The sequence below is a fragment of the Chiloscyllium punctatum genome, chromosome 23, assembly GCF_047496795.1.
Source record: "Chiloscyllium punctatum isolate Juve2018m chromosome 23, sChiPun1.3, whole genome shotgun sequence".
Taxonomy (NCBI): domain Eukaryota; kingdom Metazoa; phylum Chordata; class Chondrichthyes; order Orectolobiformes; family Hemiscylliidae; genus Chiloscyllium; species Chiloscyllium punctatum.
This window is the reverse complement of record NC_092761.1, coordinates 91,997,555-92,017,211: the sequence shown is the minus strand read 5'-3', so window position 1 is coordinate 92,017,211 and position 19,657 is coordinate 91,997,555. Positions and strand designations below refer to the sequence as shown.

At 41.1% G+C, this 19,657-nt stretch overlaps 2 protein-coding genes across 9 annotated transcripts in view; both read left to right on the top strand.

Moving 5' to 3' along the window:
• Positions 1 to 13,883, top strand: part of LOC140494255 (ubiquitin carboxyl-terminal hydrolase 2-like) — a 114,873-nt gene extending 100,990 nt beyond the window's left edge. For all 5 annotated transcript variants that reach the window (XM_072593505.1, XM_072593504.1, XM_072593507.1 and 2 more), the window contains 4 exons: positions 4,032 to 4,110; positions 7,664 to 7,771; positions 8,843 to 8,963; positions 9,760 to 13,883. In XM_072593505.1, coding sequence (XP_072449606.1) covers positions 4,032 to 4,110; positions 7,664 to 7,771; positions 8,843 to 8,963; positions 9,760 to 9,847 — 396 coding nt within the window. In that variant the 3' untranslated portion in view covers positions 9,848 to 13,883. The remainder of the gene's footprint in view (positions 1 to 4,031; positions 4,111 to 7,663; positions 7,772 to 8,842; positions 8,964 to 9,759) is intronic.
• A 4,082-nt stretch (positions 13,884 to 17,965) lies between these two features.
• The window catches only part of LOC140494253 (membrane frizzled-related protein-like), a 75,895-nt gene continuing 74,203 nt past the window's right edge, over positions 17,966 to 19,657 (top strand). For 2 of the 4 annotated variants that reach the window (XM_072593500.1, XM_072593499.1), the window contains exons 1-2: positions 17,966 to 18,153; positions 18,667 to 18,745. In XM_072593500.1, the coding sequence (XP_072449601.1) occupies positions 18,104 to 18,153; positions 18,667 to 18,745 (129 nt within the window). In that variant the 5' untranslated portion in view covers positions 17,966 to 18,103. Of the gene's footprint in view, positions 18,154 to 18,607; positions 18,746 to 19,657 lie in introns of all 4 variants that reach the window. The other 2 variants (XM_072593501.1, XM_072593502.1) reach the window with 2 other exon arrangements.

Sequence of the window (19,657 nt, the reverse complement as noted above, 5' to 3'; positions counted from 1 at the left end):
GAATTGATCTGAAAGCTAAACTCACTGAATACTGAACATACACCTTCCTACAAACCACTGCTTTGAAAAAAAGCACAGTGACTTAGTGGTCAGCCCTGTCCAAAGATGTGCAGGTTCAGTGGATTGGACATAGAAAATAGAGATGGGATATGGGTCTGGATAGGATGCTGTTTGGAAGGTCAGTGTGGTTTCAATGGGCAGAATAGCCTGCTCCCACACTGGAGGGATTCTGTTCTATTCAAGGTGATCAGAATGATTCCCTTGTGGAAAGTCTCAACATTTGTAGACTGTAGAATAAAGTTGCAAATAGATTCTGCTGAATATCTTGATGCTGGATTAGTGGTGCTGGAAGAGCACAGCAGTTCAGGCAGCATCCAACAAGCAGCGAAATCGACATTTCGGGCAAAAGCCCTTCATCAGATTCCTGATGAAGGGCTTTTGCCCGAAACGTCGATTTCGCTGCTCGTTGGATGATGCCTGAACTGCTGTGCTCTTCCAGCACCACTAATCCAGTATTTGGTTTTCAGCATCTGCAGTCATTGTTTTTACCTTGAATATCTTGATGGCTGAGACAAGAACTCCAGAATGTGCACCAGTGCAGTAAATCCCTTGAAATTTGGCAAGGTGAAAGTTTATTCACTGAATGGAAGGTTTTTTTTTTGAAGATTAAATTTAAACCTGCTTTGTTTCCTTATTTTAAAAAAAGAATTCAATCGCTCAATCCCATGAAAAATAAGAGATCAAAGCACCAGTTACATGATTGATCGGATTAACATTATTCACTTTAAAAACAACCAACAATCTTTTAGTTGCCTAAGAATGTTACAGGACTTGGTATGTGGATGACCAACAGAAACCAGGATTAGTGTTCAAACGTGCTTTGGAACATGCCAGCTGTTTTTGACAAAAGGTAACTTTGATGTCACCCAGCAGTATCACGTGTAATTTTGTCTCCAAGTTCTGAAACTTCTCTGCAAACACCGAGTTAGCTGGACCATGTCGACTGCAGCTGTTCAAGAAAACAGTTAGTTACCTTCTGGAGGCCAACTTGGAATGTGGGCAAAGCCTGTTTTTATTGTCAATCCCAAGAACAAAATGTAAAAGTAAATCTGTGAATGGGTTTAATCAACAGTAAACTCCTTGAGAAATGTTTTCCCTTCTTGCATGTTCTGTCCAATGTGTGCTGCACATCCATGGACCCTTATTTCACTTTTTCCCTTTGTAGGATTGATTTTTTTTTTTTTTAATTTTTTTGGTTTTTTTTTCTAAATTTTTTTTTGCTCTGATGGGTGCCTCACTACATGCCGATCAGAGCACAGCTTTCTGAACACCAGTCATGGAACTGCAACATTGACTAATTTGACTCTTTCCCCAGTCCTTTGTTTCTGACAAGCCCTTAACTGAATTGCTATTGAGAAAGCTAATGATAATTTAGTGATCCCAGGTTTGGAAGGGTAAATTATGAAGATGGATTCCATAGTATAAGCTTGTGCTTAATTGTTGAGAAGATTTTAAAGAATGATCTAATTGATACGTTTAAAATGTTAGTGTTGTTTGAGAAAAGTATTTCCTCTTCCATGGCAATTTTAAGGATGATTTTAACATGTGGAGCTGAAACACCATCTATTTATTGAATTAAGTAGCAGAACCAGGCTGAATGCTCTCGCCCAGTACCAAAGGTCCACAGAGTCATAGAGCTGTACAGCACGGAAATAGATCCTTGGTCCAACTTGTCCATGCCGACCAGATATCCTAACCTGATCTAGCCCCATTTGCCAGTATTTCGCTCATATCCCTCAACCCTTTCTATTCATATGCACAACCAAATTCCTTTTAAATGTTGAGATTGTACGAACATTCACCACTTCCTCTGGCAGCTCTTTCCATACACGTACCACCCTCTGGGCAAATAAAAGTTGTCCCTTAAGTCCTTTTTCAAAACTTTCCTCTCTCAGCCTAAACCAATGCCGTTTAGTTTTCGACTCTTTCTCCCCCCCCCCCCCCCCCCCACCATCACCGGGAAAAGACCTTGCCTATTTATCCCATCCTTGTCCCTCATGTTTTAATAAACCTCTGAGGTCATCCATCAGCCTCCATTCCCAGGGAAAACAGAAAGCGAGGATGTAAGATGCTGGAGATCAGTGTCCAGAGTGCCCGAAACATTGATTCTCCTGCTCCTCAGATGCTACCTGACTTGCTGTGCTTTTCTAGCACCACATTCTCTACTCCAGGGAAAACAGCCCCAGCCTGTTCAGCCTCTCCCTGTAGCTCAAATCCTCCAACCCTGGCAACATCCTTGTAAGTCTTTTTTGAACATTTTCAAGTTTCACAACATCCTTCCGATAGGAAGGAGACCAGAACTGAGTGGACTATTCCAATAATAGCCTAATTAGTGCACTGTACAGACGCAATATGACCCTCCAACTCCTGTACTCAATACTCTGACCAATAAAAGAAAGCATACCAAACACCTTCTTCACTATCCTATCTACCTGCGACTCCACTTTCAAGGAGCTATGAACCCACACTCCAAGGTCTCTTTGTTCAGCAACACTCCCGAGGACCTTACCATTAAGTGTATATGTCCTGCTCTGATTTACTTTCCCAACATGCAGCATTTCACGTTTATCTAAATAAAACTCCATCTGCCACTCCTCAGCCCATTGGCCAATCTGATCAAGATCCCACTGTTATCTGAAGTAACCTTCTTTGCTGTGCACTATACCTCCCAGTTTTGGTGTCATCTGCAAACTTGCTAACTGTGACTATGTTCACATCCAAATTATTTATAAATTTAAAATATAAATGACAAAAAGCAGTTCACCCAGCACTGATCCTTGTGGCACACCACTGGTCATAAGCCTGTTGTCTGAAAAGCAACCCTTCAGTACTATTGTCTGTTTCCCACATTCAAGCCAGTTCTGTATCCATATGGCTAGTTCCCTGTATTCTGTGATCTAACCAGTCTACCAGGAGGAACCTTGTCAAATGCCTTACTGAAGTCCCTATAGATCACAGCTCATCAATCCTCTTTGATACTACTTCAGAAAACTCAATCAAGTTTGTAACACAATGTCCTGCACGCACAGCCATGTTGACTATCTGTAATCAGCAGTTCAGGCAGCATCCAAGTAGCTTCGAAGCTCCTTGGATGCTGCCTGAACTGCTGTGCTCTTCCAGCACCACTAATCCAGAATCTGATTTCCAGCATCTGCAGTCATTGTTTTTACCTATCTGTAATCAGTCCTTGCCTTTCCAAATAAATGTACATCTTGTTGGAAGGAATCCTGAGGGACAACTTGCCCACCACCGATATCTGGCTCACAGGTCTATAGTTCTCTGGCTTTTCCTTACTACCTTTTTTAAACACTGGCATCATGTTAATGCCAGTCTTCTGGCACCCCTCTAGTCTTCTGTGACTATTGATGATCCAAGTATCTCAGCAAGGGGCCCAGTAATCACTTCCCTAGCTTCCCACAGAGTTCTAGGGTACACCTGATCAGGTCCTGGGGATTTATCCATCTTTATGCATTTCAAGACATCCAGTACCACCACCTCTGTAAAGTGGATATTTTTCACAATGTTGCTATTTATTCCCCAAGTTCTAAATCTTCCATGGTAAACACTGATGCAAAATACACATTTAGTATCTCCCTATCTGCAGTTCCACACATAGTTGGCTTTGCTGATTTTTTTTTTGTTTTTGTTTTAAGGGGCCCAATTCTCTCCCTAGTTACCCTTTTGTCCTTTAATGTAGTTATAGAATCCCTTTGGATTCTCTTTAACCCTGTTTGCCAAAGCTATCCCATGTCCCTTTTATTGCCCTCCTGATTTTCTTGTCAAGTATATACTCCTACTGTCCTTGAACTCTTCTCCGGGATTCACTTGATCTCTGCTGTCTACACCCAACATGTGGTTCCTCCTTTTATTTCAGCATAGATTTTCATTTGGCAAGACCTTCCTGAATTGAGTTTCTGTGGTGTGGGCTTAGATTTTTTTTTTAACCTGTAACTGTGTGCATTGTGTTCCAGACCTGCTACAGGTGTAAAACACGAAGAAAATGTACCAAGAAATTCACAATCCAGAAATTCCCAAAGATCCTTGTGCTTCGTATCCTTCTGTGCTCTCTGAGAAACCTTGAATCACGACCTTGATGTTTGTTTAGTATGTATATTGTGGAATTGAGGGAATTGCTGGAAAATTATTCATGTTGTCAAAGCTTTTTATCATGCACTCACCAGAACGTTTCACAACAACATCCATTCAATGGGGAAGCCAACACTTGCACTGTTGAAAGGCATGCTGATTATTTGGCAAGACTTTGGTAGCAGCATTGGCATTGAGAATGCATCATCAATGTTAATTGACAGCCAGTAGCCAAGCTTTGTTTAAACTTTAAACCAGGCAGGTTGACTGACTCTGGTCAAGGCTGTGCCCTGAGAAATGAACCAGCAATTGAGTAGAAACCGGTGCAGTGTGTTTATGTTCTTTCTTTCTTCAAAGAACAGGATCTTGTGTATTATTATGTATTTTCCAGTACTGACAAGTGTGCCACATTGCAAATTGACTGACAATCCTAGATTGCAAGTCTAATTCTTTACCTTCATGATTATCTAGCAAATGTTCTTCAATTGAAGAATTACATCTAGTTTGGGATCCTGCAGAGTTTGAGCTAGTTGGGGTCAGTCGGTACCATTGTTGCTTGTTGCAAATGGTTGAAGGGCTGTGCCATTTGACATCATGTGCCAGTTTCTGAGATGTATCACCGATATACCTGGCATCACAAAAGCACACAACTGCATAAACCACATTGCTCATTTGTGTGATAATAGAATGTCTTATTTGGCTTGACAGTATCCTGTTAATGGCAAACACTATTCATGTTGCTACTGCAAAGTAATAGCACAAAATAGCTAGCAACACATATTGCTAAATAGTTTAAGATCCCCCAACCCTTCCAGGGTAATTTGAGGTCAATGGAGCATTTTACATGAGCAAGTATCACCACTTCCATGAATTTGTGCAACAGAAGTTTTAAAAAAAAACACTTCTGATCAATGTAGCCATTATGCCAGTGGGTGGCTTTGTGCTCAGTTTCAACATTAAGTTTGCATGGTGAACAATTAAGTCCTGTACAACAAAACAATTAGTGGAAGGAATGTAGAGTCTGCATGACAGTAAGCTGGAAGAATCTTAATCTCATGAATAGAAGGCTGGCTCAGTAATAGGATGCAGGGAGCAGGAGTAACTGCTAGTTGGCACAATAACAAGCAGTGTACCACAGAGGCCTCAGCTATTCACGGTTTTAAATTACTTGGATGAAGGGACAGAAAGTATGGTTGCCAAATTTGTTGATGACTCAAAGATATATAGGAAAGCAAATAGTGAAGAGATCATGAAGCTGCAAAAGGATAATTCGTTGGTTGTGGGCAAATAGAGTATAATATGGAAAAATATGAAATACTTCATTATATAAATTAACTTAGATGTGAACATGGGAGGTATAGTTATTAAGTTTGCAGATGACCCCAAAATTGGAGGTGTAATGGACAGCAAAGAAGGTTGCCTCCGATTACAGTGGGATCTAGACCAGATGGGCCAATGGGCTGAAGAGTGGCTGATGGAGTTTAATTCAGATAAATGTGAGGTGGAAAGTTGGAAAGGCAAATCAGGACTTATACACTTAATGGTAAGGTCCTAGGGAGTGTTGCTGAACAAAGAGACCTTGGAGTGCAGGTTCATAGCTCTTGAAAGTAGAGTTGCAGGGAGATAGGATAGTGAAGGTGGTGTTTGGTATGCTTTCCTTTATTGGTCAGAGTATTGAGTACAGGATTTGGGAGGTCACGTTGCGGCTGTACAGGACATTGGTTAGGCCACTGTTGGAATATTGCGTGCAATTCTGGTCTCCTTCCTATCAGAAAGATGTTGTGAAACTTGAAAGGGTTCAAAAAAGATTTACAAGGATGTTGCCAGGGTTGGAGGATTTGAGCTATAGGGAGAGGTTGAATAGGCTGGGGCTGTTTTCCCTGGAGCGTCGGAGGCTGAGGGGTGACCTTTTGAGGTTTACAAAATTGAGGGGCATGAATAGGATGAATAGACAAAGTCCTTTCCCTGGTGTCGGGGAGTCCAGAACTGGAGGGCATAGGTTTAAGGTGAGAGGGGAAAGATATATAAAAGGAATCTAAAGGGGCAACTTTTTCACATAAAGGGTGATGTATGTGTGGAATAAGCTGCCAGAGGAAGTGGTGGAGGCTGGTAAAATTGCAACATTTAAAAGGCATCTGGATGGGTATATGAATTGGAGGGATATGGGCCAAATGCCGGCAAACGGAATTAGGTTATGTTAGGATATTTGGTCGGCATGGCAGAGTTGGACTGACTGGTCTGTTTCCGTGCTGTACATCTCTATGACTCTAGTCCATTTAGTAGGAAGAATATTTAAAAAAAACAAATGCATTCTCAGTGGTAAAAGATTGCATCTGAGCAATCTAAAAATGGATCTCTGTGTCCGAGTGCACGAATTGCAAAGGCTAGTATGCAGCTATAACAAGTAATCAGGAAAGCTAATAGAATGTTATTACTTATTGCAAGGAGATTTGAATAGAAATGTATGAAGTTTGTTGGAAACAGCTCAGAAGGTTTATTAGACTAGTAACTGAAATGGATGAGTTGCCTTCTGAGAAAAGTTTATACAGGCTGGATTTGTATCTACTTGAGTTTAAAAGGATAGAGGTGACTTAGTTGAAATATAGCTGTTATGACGAGTAAACATGGAGACAATCTAGAACAAGCAGTTACTGTTTAATAAAAGGGCATTCCCATTCAAAACAGTCGAGATGACAAAAGTATTTCTGAAGGTTGTGTCTTTGGAACTCTCTTCCTGAAAGGTAGCAGAAGCAAAATCTTCTGGATATTTTTAAAGGTTGAGCTGGTTCAATCCTTATTAAGCAAGGGGCTAAAAAGTCATCAGGAAAAGATGGGAATGTGGACTTCTGATCACAATTCAGTCATTCAAAAGCAAATTTAAACTGGGCCTGACATTTCCCTGATTCCAGGTACCAGCTCCTGATGGAGGTTGGCAATGGCCTAGTGGTATTATCATTTCACATTTAATCCAGAGACTCTGATAATATTCTGGGCTACTGAGTTCCAATTCTACCATGGCAAATGGTGAAAATTTGAATTGAATAAAAACTGGAATTATGAGTCTAATGATAACCACAAATCCACTGTCGATTGTCAGAAACACCCAACTGGTTCATCAATATCCTTCAGAGAAGGAAAAAACTGTCATCTTTACCTTCTCTGGCCTGCGTGTGACTCCAGACCTGCAGCAATGTGGTTGTGTTTTAACTACCCTCTGGGCTATTAGGGGTGGGCAGTAAATGCTGGCCAAGCCAGTGATGCCCCCATCCTGTGAATGAATTTTTAAAAATGCTATCACTTCCAGCCTGATCCCTGAGCAGGATTGTTTGCTAAGTAACCTGAGGGATAGGTGGGAGGGATATGAGCCTGCTCAAAATTCCATGCAGCAATTCCTGATTTCTGTGGTCATTTTTCCTTTTTGTTCTTCAATTTGATATCTCAATGAAACACAGAACCTGTGATTGTTTACAAGAAGGGGAAAAAAAAATTCTGTGAACCTTGACTCAACATCTTGCAGATTTGAAGCGATTCTCTGAAGCTCGGATCCGCACCAGTAAGCTCACTACCTTTGTAAATTTTCCTCTGAAAGACCTTGACCTTCAAGAGTTCTCATCTGAAAACTCTGGTGAGTATTGTAGGGGTACTTAATATGTACAGAATCTGTATCCAACATGCTCTTTGTGGTCCTGGTACATTACAGCACCAATCCTCCCGCATGCTAGCCATGGCTCAGTCACTTTGTGATCCTTATTGTTAAAAGATTTCAGGCTCCAGTCCCAAAAACAAAGGCTATCTTTTCCGAGCAATACTGAAGGAGTGGTGTACTGTTGATAGCACCATCTTACAGGTGAGATGTGAAACTGAGATGTTAAACCATGGCACTACTTTGAAGAGGAGCTCAGGAACCCCTCCCCCCACTCTGGTATCTTGACCAATATTTATCTTTTAATCCACAAAACACCAATAGGTTGACATGCTTTCCACATTACAACAGTGGCTAGATCCTGAAAGGACTGCATTGGCTGTAAAAGCACCTTGAGATTGTAAAGCCCAGCAGGTCAGCATCCGAGGAGCAGGAAAATTGACCTTTCAGGCAAAAGCCCTTCATCAGGAATGAGCTTGAGCCAAGGGGGTGGAGAGAGAAAAGGGATGTCTTTGAGCTGTTCAGTAATCATGAAGAGTGCAATATCATTGAGTCTGTCTTCTCTTCGAGTTTGTTGCTTTTGTAATCAAGTCAGTCAAATGGTATGCTCAACATTCGTGGTCTTAGGAGTTGAAAATTCAATGATTTAGAATAAAACTACATTTTCTTGCAATATTGCAGGCTCTCTATCTCCCTCTGTCCCTGAACAACATATTGATTTAAAGTAAAAATTGTTGACTTTAAATGTGTTTCTTTGAAATGGACTTTTTGTTTTGTTAGAGAGGCAAAAAGACATTGAGATGAAAATTTCAATGAGTGGTGAGAAAGGTTAGACTCTGAAGTGTTCACTTCATTCCATATGTAGATGGAAAAAGGATAAAAGTTTAATCAAGAGCATTAAAGGAAAGGATTTAACTGTACACAGTCCATCATTGCTGTGTCATGGAATATTCTGACACAAACAGAAAATTAGTAAAAGGCTTCTCTCTTATAGTAACGTTTTGGTATGAGAGCGATGATTTAAAATATGCTGAAAATGTTTTTTTTTGGCAGCTCATGCAGTTTACAATCTCTATGCTGTGTCCAATCACTCGGGCACCACCATGGGTGGACATTACACTGCATACTGCAAGAACCCACAATCTGCTGAGTGGTACAACTATAATGACTCCAGGTGAGTTCCAGCAATGCTGCCTGTAACCCAAAAGGACAAATTCTGCATTGAAGCATTCCAAGAAGGTTCAGTCACCTGATTCCTAGGATAAGCCCTCATGCTATCAGGAAAGGTTGGAAGGTTGGTACTTAGAAGAATCCAAGGTGATCTTATTGAAATGCAAAAGATTCTGAAGGGACCTGACACGGTGGATGTCGAAAGGATGTTTCCCCTTGTAGGAGAGTAGCACCAGGAGGTGAGGTTTGGGGGGAGAAAAGGAAGCCTCTTATCACTGAGGGAGATGAAAGAGACTTTAGAGGCCTGTGAATCTATGCCAGTCTCTTTCCTAGAGAGTAATGGAGTCAGCATCACTGAATACTGTTTAAGAGGCGAGTTGTCTTTTTTTTTATTATTAGTCAAGAGCCTAAGGGTCAGTTAGAAATTGATTTTACACCCATTATCAGAGCAACTGTGATTGTATTGAATGGCAAATTACACCAACATGTTTGTTAGCCCACAATGACCCTGAAAGCCAAGCAACTTAACAAATGAAAGCAGAGGGAGGAAGCAATTCTGTTAAATAATGCTTCATAGGAATTATCCCTAGCCGTGGAAAAGTTCAGCCAGGACTCCTGACCCGACTTGCATGTCTCCCTTTGACATATGGCAGGAGTAAAACCCTGCTGTTACTTGTACAGTCAAAGAAATGCATGTTTGTGAATGTAGGATTGCACCATTTAATGAGCAGTCCCAAATGAAAGCATAGGAAGACAGGAGAATGAGGCATAATTCATAAATGTTCCTTTTTTCTTTGCAGAGTAACTCCAATGTCATCAAACCAGATACGGACAAGTGATGCCTACGTGCTATTTTATGAACTCTCCTGTCCTTCCTCTCGGATATAAGTTTTTTGGTCATGAGAACAGGGGACAAACCAAGCCACTTAAACTGTCTCAGCAATGCTGACATTTTCAAATGATCATCACGTATGTCCTCATGGTGCAACACAAAGTCCTTGACTAGGAATTCAACCAATCAATGACCAGAATGACTGACTGCACCAGGACCAAGAGGGGCGAAGGGGGGAGGGACAACACAAAGGGCTGTCTTTCAGAAATTCAGGGGTCACCAACCCTGAAGTCATTGACAGATATTTTCCAAAGTACACACCAGCATCTGCTGCAGAGTGAACCTGGGTTAGATCCACATCTTGCTGATGAAATACTGCCTACAACAGTAAGTTGTTGGAGCTGCAGGTTCCACATCAGCATCTCTCCTCAACACTGTCTTGGAGTATGTTTGTTTATTTTCAATTGCAGAATTTTTCTTGCAAGTCTTTTGAAACATTAAAACCACAAATTTGTTGCATAGAGGGATAGAGATGATCTGTTGCTGTTTCAGATCCTCAGTTACAAACCAGGGAATCTGGTTCGGGGGGATTTTTATTTAAGTGTTAATTTAATTTAGTTGCAGTGACTTGCCTGAATTCCTTTGGCACATCTGGTTGAACATCACTGTCCAAAGACGTTTCTAATTTCCCTAACTGCTCCCTTCGATGAGGAACCTGCAATTTTAAATATTTAAAAAATATTTACATTTCAGTAAATTTGAAATATAATTTCAGATTTAAGGAATCTAGCCAGCTCTGAATTAGTGTTGATTTACCTGAATTTGTACACTGTTCTTGAGGACTGATAAGTCACATTTTACTTGCCTGAATTAATCAGCTTCATCTGAATTGCAGAGATATGTCTAAGTGATCCCTATTTGTTAAACAATTAAATGGGAAGACATTGTGCAGCTAATAAGGTCCTAACTTGTTACTGGCACAGAATCCTTTTTATAACCTGATTAGAGAAGGGTCTCTTCTTGGAACCTAAAAACACAGGATAACAAGTGGTTACTACCACAGTGTTTGCAATGCTAGACTTTTTAAAATCCCTGACAAAATCTGTTTCTGGGGTATTCTGAACACCATGGAGTTGGTCAGTAGAGCTCAGGCTACTCAGACCTACAGCTGGTGCTCTGGGAAGTGATCAGTGAGTAGTAGTGTTCCATCATCTTGTCTTGTTTCATTCTAACGTTTCCTTTTTTTTAAAATTTTTTTTTTGTTTCCCTCTATTTACCTTCCTGCCTCTATCATCGTTTCTTCAAGGGTACTGCATCTTCTCAAGGTCATTTCTCATTTGCTTCCTCACTTCACATGTACCTTTTTTTTTAATGTTCAGGGGAAAGGAATTAAACTTGAAGAGAGAGACAATATTAATAGTAATCTTTAAATAATTTGGACTTTTCAGCTTCACAACTAAAACAGGTAGATTGCTTGATCATAAAGTGAACCCTTTCAGCTGTTGTTAGGATCCCAACCTCCATCTTTCCCCAGTACACGACTCCTCTGGTCATTTCTTCTTGCACAGCCAAGCTCTGGAGAAGGAGATACTGGGTTAAGAAGTTCAACTTCCTATTGGGTGTTAGCACAGCAGTTGTTTAAAATATAAAAGGTTCTGCAGAGATATTTACTGTGACGAGGTTGCATGAGGTGAGCAGTATGTACATCTGACAAACCTGTGATGTCTGCCATAACAAGATGGTTTCCAGCTGAAAACATCAATAAGGTCATTTTGTAGGTTCAAATAATAGGATCCTGATATTTGTCGACTGTTAATTTTGCCTCCAGATCCTCCCTGCTTTGACGTTGGAAATTTGTCTTTGTCTTTGATCTGAGATACAAAATCACCTGGAATTCAAGAGATTAGTTCGTGATTTAAAGGATTGTAGAGAATATTACTCAGAACATTTTCAAACATCCTGTTATTTGGGTTTATTTGTTATTCTCTCTCTCTCTCTCTCTCTCTCTCTCTCTCTCTCTCTCTCTCTCTCTCTCTCTCTCTCTCTGTGGCCGACATGTAACTGGATGACTTCTGAAATGCACACACTGTCCATTGTACTTTCTGGCATCACCCTCTGAGCCAATGACTCTCTTTAATATCATTATTTCATAAAAGATAGGGTTTTGAGGGAAAAATGCAGACAGATGATGGAGTCTCTACCATCTGTTAGCAAGTGTACCTCCTTTCATCTCTCTCCTAGTCTTTACATCCTTTTAATTGCCCTACTTCATAAATATAGCTGTTTAAAGCTGATCCTCAAACAGTGACCATCTGACGCAGTGCCCTGGCTTCTCTGACCAGCTTTTCCTGTGTATTCTCCTAACTGGCCTGTACCTGTTCATTCTGCTCCCTTTGTATTACCCTCCAATTAGTAATGCTGCATTCTCCAGTGCAGTGTAATTACTCTGCTGATTGTTCAGATGCTCACCATCCCAGGATAGACTGTGGTTTTTGATACATAAGTCCGTCTTTTTCACACCTATAATCCCAGAACCCATTGTTCTATAGGGCTTTTTAATTTTGTCTTATTTAAAAAAAACTCTAATTTTAACATGTTAATTTTAAATTCTAAACTAATGCATGGAGACGTGATGACTGTTCTATTTTGATATGCTGTGGGTTTATGGATAGATCTTGTTTACTGTGTAAACAAACAATGGATATATTTTATTATGTACGGTGAGGAGTTGTACATAAGAAGTTTTAACTAAATAGATATCTATAGTGTGTATATATATAGAATAACACCTGTGTGTATACACTCAAAAGAGAAATATATATATATAAATCTATGCCTTGAAATGACAGCCTGGTGAGCAAGTGCAAAGCAATGGTCTTTGATCTTTTTGTACAGCCTGAAATCCTGTTTGAAGTATTGCCTAATTTAAAAAAGGAATGTTGTTCTTTCTGGTAGTAGAGGAGGAGGCCATGCTGAACTCTAAGTGTGGAATTCTCACTTGTTTTTCTCTACAGTTTTTGTTTTTTTTTAAATCTCCCTTACTCTGATCTGTTTCTTCCCCCTAAGTTCATCCTGGTTTGGAAAACATGCCCATTTTTTGTTTGGACTAAATACTCCCAGTTTTGTTCTTGTGACCAGTTCCCAACTTGTCCTTTTATCAAATGCCTTGGGTTCTTTTAATAGTGAAATTATCATTTCGAGAACAAAGGCTGGGTAAGTTCTCCTCTCAAGTGCAGGCTTGTTAATCAGTTAGAGGAATTCTGACTCTTCAGTGATAATGCATGTGTCAGTATTCAATAAGCAGAACAATTACAAGAGGGGTTTTTGAAATTCTTACGTGAGTTATGAGTGCTGCTGACAAAGTCAGTTTTGGTTCACCACTTTCTCAACGTTAGGGATGGGATGGGACGCTTGTTGAAATACACAATACGTTTGGTGTAGTGACACTCAAAAGTTCTCTTGGGACAGAATCCCAAGGGACCTGCACACACTATTGGATTGTCCCTGTTTAAACAAAGTGAGTTTGATTTGTTTATATTCAATTAAATGCTTTCACCAGCTTAAACTGTCAGGATCTGCCTCCTCAGTCTGGAGAATTTCACAGCCTCCTTCCTGCCTGGGGAGGAAAGGTGATGGAAACTCTCTCTCTGCCCTGGTTGGTTACAGAATAACAAGCTGTTTAGTCTATAGCCCCAGGTTTTTCCTGTCCTTTCTCCATCCCCACTGTGCCACAATGTGGAGTTTGTAATGATGCTAAGGAACTGTGAGCACATGAGTTACTCATTATTGTGAAACTGCTGCAAGTTCTCTGGAGCAGGGGGTTCCTAGCACTCGGCCCACGCTCCTCCTCAGCTGTTGGTGTTCATTTCTTGTATTGTTTTATCTCTTTTTAACTGGAATGTTTGGGGTGGGGGGGAAACGAATACAAAATCAAAAACTGACTGCACTTTGTTATTGCTGCGGGACCGGCGCTTTCTGCAGAGCTACTCAGTGGGTTCAGTGCATCACCGGGGCTCACTGAAGGGTGTATGCATGCACCTTTTTTTTTAAGAAACTACTTTTGAAAGAATAAAAACACTGTGAATATTAAAATGTCTCTTGCCATTCCTTTTGGTTTAGCTTTGATAGCCAGTTGTTGTGGGAGGTATTGCTGGAGACTTGTATTAATGATATAAATCATCACATGATGACTAACCATGTGACATTTGCTGCTGTTATAGTCGTCATATACTGTACTCTTAATGAAAGGATCTGGTTTGAACTGCCTTCCCTCTGAAGGTAACAACAATTCTGAATTACAACCTTTCTGTCATGGTGTTCTGTACTGGACCTCAAAACAAATCCCAGTCGGTATGGACTGAAACGAACCAACCAGGGATCAGATAGTGGGTCAGTGGTTTAAGCAGGTATTGGCAGGAGTTCAATGGGCTTTCTGAGCTGTTCTTGGGCAAACTCAGTTGGGTTATATCAATAAAATAACTGAAGTAATGTTTTATTAAATACTTGCTGTTTTTCCACAAATGTTTGTTTTCAACAGCACCAGAGAGTTATTAGAATAAATCATATGACTCTGCTTTACAGATTTCCAGTCAGCAAACTGGAGCCTGGTGGCTGGTCTCTGAAATCAGTCTCTGTCAAAGGAGACCAGATATCTCCAAGTTTAGTGGCAATGAAAATCTGTCCCCCTCCCCTGAGGGTAGAAATGTACTGTGGAACAGTCCTAGTAACCATTTCAACCAAATATCTTGTCTGCGTGGGTTTTCATTATGTGCTCCTGTTTCCTACCACAGTCCAAAGATGTGCAGGTTAGGTGGATTGGCCATGGGAAGTGCAGGGTTACGGGGGTTGTTGGGTCAGGGTGGGATGTACTTCAGAAGATCAGTGTAGACTTGAGGGGCCAAATGACCTTTCTACAGTTAGGATTCTATGATATGCTCTGACTTAGTTCCCTTGGTAGCACATAAGTCAACTGTGACAGCATCACTAAGCATGAACATATTCTGAGCTGATTGCTTTGTGGGGACTATAAATTGAACAGTGGAACTTGTCTGAAATTATGTAGATCCTTGTACATTTATCAGATGATCTACTCCAAATCTATTCATATTTTGTTTGTAGAAACAAACCAAAAATGCAGCAAATAATCTGAGCACCATCAGTTTCTGCAAATGAGCATTAATGTTTTGGGTACAGGCCTGAGCTCTGAAAGATTAATCTGTCTTTTGTTCTTTTTGCCTGACTAATTTTAGATTTGTATTCTTGTATCCGAATGTGCATAGAACTACCCCAACCCCAGAATCATGTCTACATGCAACAGACACGGACAGAGGTGGAAAGAGTACTCTAGATACATGGGGAGAGGAAGAGTTGACTTTATTGCAATTAATTCAGAAGTTTTGTAACTTGAATTTCTATAAATTAAACAGAAACCTTGGAATTACTCCCAGTTCAAATAGCAGCTGCGAAAGAGAAATATTTACACAATAGCATTTAACATAATTAATCCTGACTGTTTAGAAAAGATTGGGAATTTTTTACTGGCTATTCGAAAATGTCCATTCTCGGATGAATAATTGTACATGGTTTCTCAAAGCACCCCTGGTGTGTAACCATTGAGATTCGCTGCCACAGCCTGTACTCAATCCCTGGTGAAAGAATGAAGATTTCTAGATCTGATGTGAACGGTTGAAATTAAACACATTTCTTATGGTCTTATGCTATATTGGTAGCGTCTAGGTTCAGGTCCTGCCCCTGTCAGACATTTAGAACATAGAACATAGAACAATACAGCACAAAACAGGCCCTTTGGCCCACAATGTTGTGCCAAACTTCTAACCTAGATTAAGCACCCATCCATGTACCTATCCAAATGCCGCTTAAAGGTCGCCAATGATTCTGACTCGACCACTCCCACGGGCAGCGCATTCCATGCCCCCATCACTCTCTGGGTAAAGAACTCACCCCTGACATCTCCCCTATACCTTCCACCCTTCACCTTAAATTTATGTCCCTTTGTAACACTCTGTTGTACCCGGGGAAAAAGTTTCTGACTGTCTACTCTATCTATTCCTCTGATCATCTTATAAACCTCTATCAAGTCACCCCTCATCCTTCGCCGTTCCAACGAGAAAAGGCCGAGAACTCTCAACCTATCCTCGTACGACCTACTCTCCATTCCAGGCAACATCCTGGTAAATCTTCTCTGCACCCTCTCCAAAGCTTCCACATCTTTCCTAAAGTGAGGCGACCAGAACTGCACACAGTACTCCAACTGTGGCCTAACCAAAGTCCTGTACAGCTGCAACATCACTTCACGACTCTTGAATTCAATCCCTCTGCTAATGAACGATAATACTCCATAGGCCTTCTTACAAACTCTATCCACCTGAGTGGCAACCTTCAAAGATCTATGTACATAGATCCCAAGATCCCTGTTCCTCCATCTAAGAACCCTACCATTAACCCTGTATTCCGCATTCTTATTTGTTCTTCCAAAATGGACAACCTCACACTTGGCAGGGTTGAACTCCATCTGCCACTCTTCAGCCCAGCTCTGCATCATATCTAAGTCCCTCTGCAGCCGACAACAGCCCTCCTCACTGTCCACAACTCCACCTATCTTCGTATCATCTGCAAATTTACTGACCCACCCTTTGACTCCCTCATCTAAGTCATTAATAAAAATTACAAACAGCAGAGGACCCAGAACTGATCCCTGCGGAACTCCACTTGTAACTGGGCTCCAGGCTGAATATTTACCATCTACCACCACTCTCTGCCTTCGACCGGTTAGCCAGTTTTCTATCCAATTGGCCAAATTTCCCTCTATCCCATGCCTCCTGACTTTCCGCATAAGCCTACCATGGGGAACCTTATCAAATGCCTTACTAAAATCCATGTACACTACATCCACTGCTCTACCCTCATCCACATGCTTGGTCACCTCCTCGAAGAATTCAATAAGACTTGTAAGGCAAGACCTACCCTTCACAAATCCAACCCTTCATAAACACATATGAATACATTGAGTAAAATATGTTGATACTCCATTGAGAATCCCATGACTGCTATGGGCTGGGACACAGTACAGGTAACGCCTGGTGTGTTACTCTCCTTTTGAGCAGCTGCTATTGGAAGAATCAGTCATTGGTACAGACTGGCACGTGTGCATTGGTGCCAGTCCCCAATCCGGATAAATGGGAACATTTAGTGGCAGAAAGGGGCACCGCCCACCAAATCTTCCCCCCAAAAAATTATAGTTGACCTGAAGGTGATCAATTAGCATGATGGTGATTTCATGTAACAGACAATTCGAAAAGGAAAGGAGGTGACAATGAAAGTAGAGAATCCGTGGAGACATTATTTATATTTTCCAACATTTGTAATATTTAAATATTACAATTGAGACTGAAAGAATACATCACAGCCCTATGTTCTCAATGCTTTGTAATACCTCTGCTGAGATCAAGGCATGTGTTTATTTTAGGAATGTTCATACAATAAAGAATCACTAGGAAGGAGCTTCGTTTAATAGAAAAGGCTGGATTAAGAATGCTTGAGATTTAGGCATGTTTGACCATGCCTAAATCTCTGGTCTTGTGGATGCTGGGCATCCTCTCAGGATTGGGAAGTAAATTTGTTCTTCAGAAGGTCAGGAATTGTTCAGGGTTTAGCCTGGCAGAGAATTTAAAATGGGGTTCGTTAAGTGAGTTAATCCCTCGGTCAACTCCCTGGTGCTTCTCCCTCACTCCATTTGCTCTCTCCTCCTTGTGTTCTCCCTCCCATCCACTTGGTCTCCCTGTAGCTAGTCTAATCCCCTGCTTTTTATTGTCCAGTCGAATCCCACTTCATGTCCCATCATGCTTCTGGTGAGGGTAAATATTTGATTGTAGTTTCAGGGCATATTGTGAACGTTTTAGAAAGGTGACCACACTTTTGCATAAATACTGGAGTTCATCATGTCAAATCATGTTGTAGGGCTGAATCATTTAAGTGCTGGGACTGTGCTGAGTTCTGAATGGTCTGATCCTTTTACACTCCTGCTCTAGTGACTCAAATCACACTCAACTCAGATTAAAGAAAAACTTCAAGCTATTCACACAGAGAGAACGATAAATCCCAAAGAATGTGGCAGCGGTGTCACATGTGACTGGAATAGAGATCAAGTGAGGCAGCTGTTTGACTTAGACTCTCAGAACGCAGAGTTCAGGAGTAATTTACACACTGAACTTCAAACATGAGAATCTTCCTATCATTAGCTAAAATCTTTTAGTTTTTATCATTAAATGTGTTGAATTGTCGTCTTTGAACTGATGCCAGCTAAGGAGCACCTGATCCAGGATTTTAAACTGCTTGAGAACCTGTGAGTAATAATGAAAATTTAATGGAAAGTAGAGGTGGGGAGGAGAAAATCAGATGTGTGTATGTGGTGAGGAAAGAGGAAGAGATGGGGAGGGGATGGTTACACAGGAAGAGAAAGTCAGGTGCAAGACAAACAGTGAGGGAGAAAAGAGCAGAGACTTGGAGAAAATGGAATGCAGCTAAACAGATACAGGGAGCAAGACGGCAGGAAGATATAAAAGGAGAGGGTAGCGAGAGACTTGGATAGAGACAGAAGCAGTGACAGGAAGTGAGATGGAGATAGGGATACAGAAACTCAAATATTTATGGGGGTTGCAGAGAGAGCAGATAAAGGGGAGGTGACAGCAAAACAAACCTTTTTTACACGTAGCAATAAGAACAAAGTATGAAATAGAATAAGATTATCTTGAAGTTGAATTGTAAAATTAAATATTCTTTCTTTGGACACACTGAAGTCTTGCTAGGAAATGCAACCAATTTTCAGTAAAATTCTTTAGATGATTTTTGTCATCAGTGTGGGGTTTCTTCAAATGATGGAGAAAATGGAGTTCACAGAAATCATCTTGGAAGACCACAGGAGAGAGGAGAGTAAGGTAAGAGTCGAATAGGTTGCTGGCTGATTATCTCAGGTATTTAAAGTGTGGAATCCCTTCAAAATGTCTTAATTGATAGAAAGATTAGACCAAGCCGCACTAAGAATCGGTCACTAGCTGGAAACTTTACGTTAATTAGCTCAACATAACAGCTGCTATGTCCAGACAGCAGCCCCCCCCCCCCCCCAAACCCATTTCCTCACCGTCACCCAAATCTTGCTTTGGGGGAATGGTCCAGGAGTTGTGATGGGACCAGGGAACCGGTAAACTGGCAGCCTGAAAATCCCTGCTGCTAAATCTCTGTTCCTGCCTCAGTGGAGATTAAAAATCCAGCCAAATATCTCAGGTCCTGCTTGAAGTTGGTATTGCTCTCTGTCAAATCTTTCATTGCCCCTTTGTCATTTTCCTCTACATTTGCAGGTCCAACCCTACAGCCAGCCTTTGTTTACCCCATTCCTAAACCCAATACCCAATGGTCATAAAAGTCATAGAGATGTACAGCACGGAAACAGACCCTTCGGTGCAACTCCTCCATGCCGACCAGATATCCCAACCTAATCTAGTCCCATTTGCCAGCACCTGGCCCATATTCTTCTAAACCCTTCCTATTCATATACCCATCCAGATAGCTCTTAAATGTTGTAATACTAGTCTCCATCACTTCCTCTAGCAGCTCAATCCATACACGTACCACCCTCTGAGTGAAAAGGTTGCCCCTTTGGTTCTTTTTAAATCTTTTTCCCCCTCACCCTAAACCTATGCCCTTCTAGTTTTGGACTCCTCCCCACCCCAGGGAAAATAACTTGTCTATTTCCCCTATCCGTGCCCCTCATGATTTTATAAACCTCTATCAGGTCTCCCCTCAGCCTCCCAATTTTTAAAACATCCATCCAGAGAGACTGTGGGCTACAA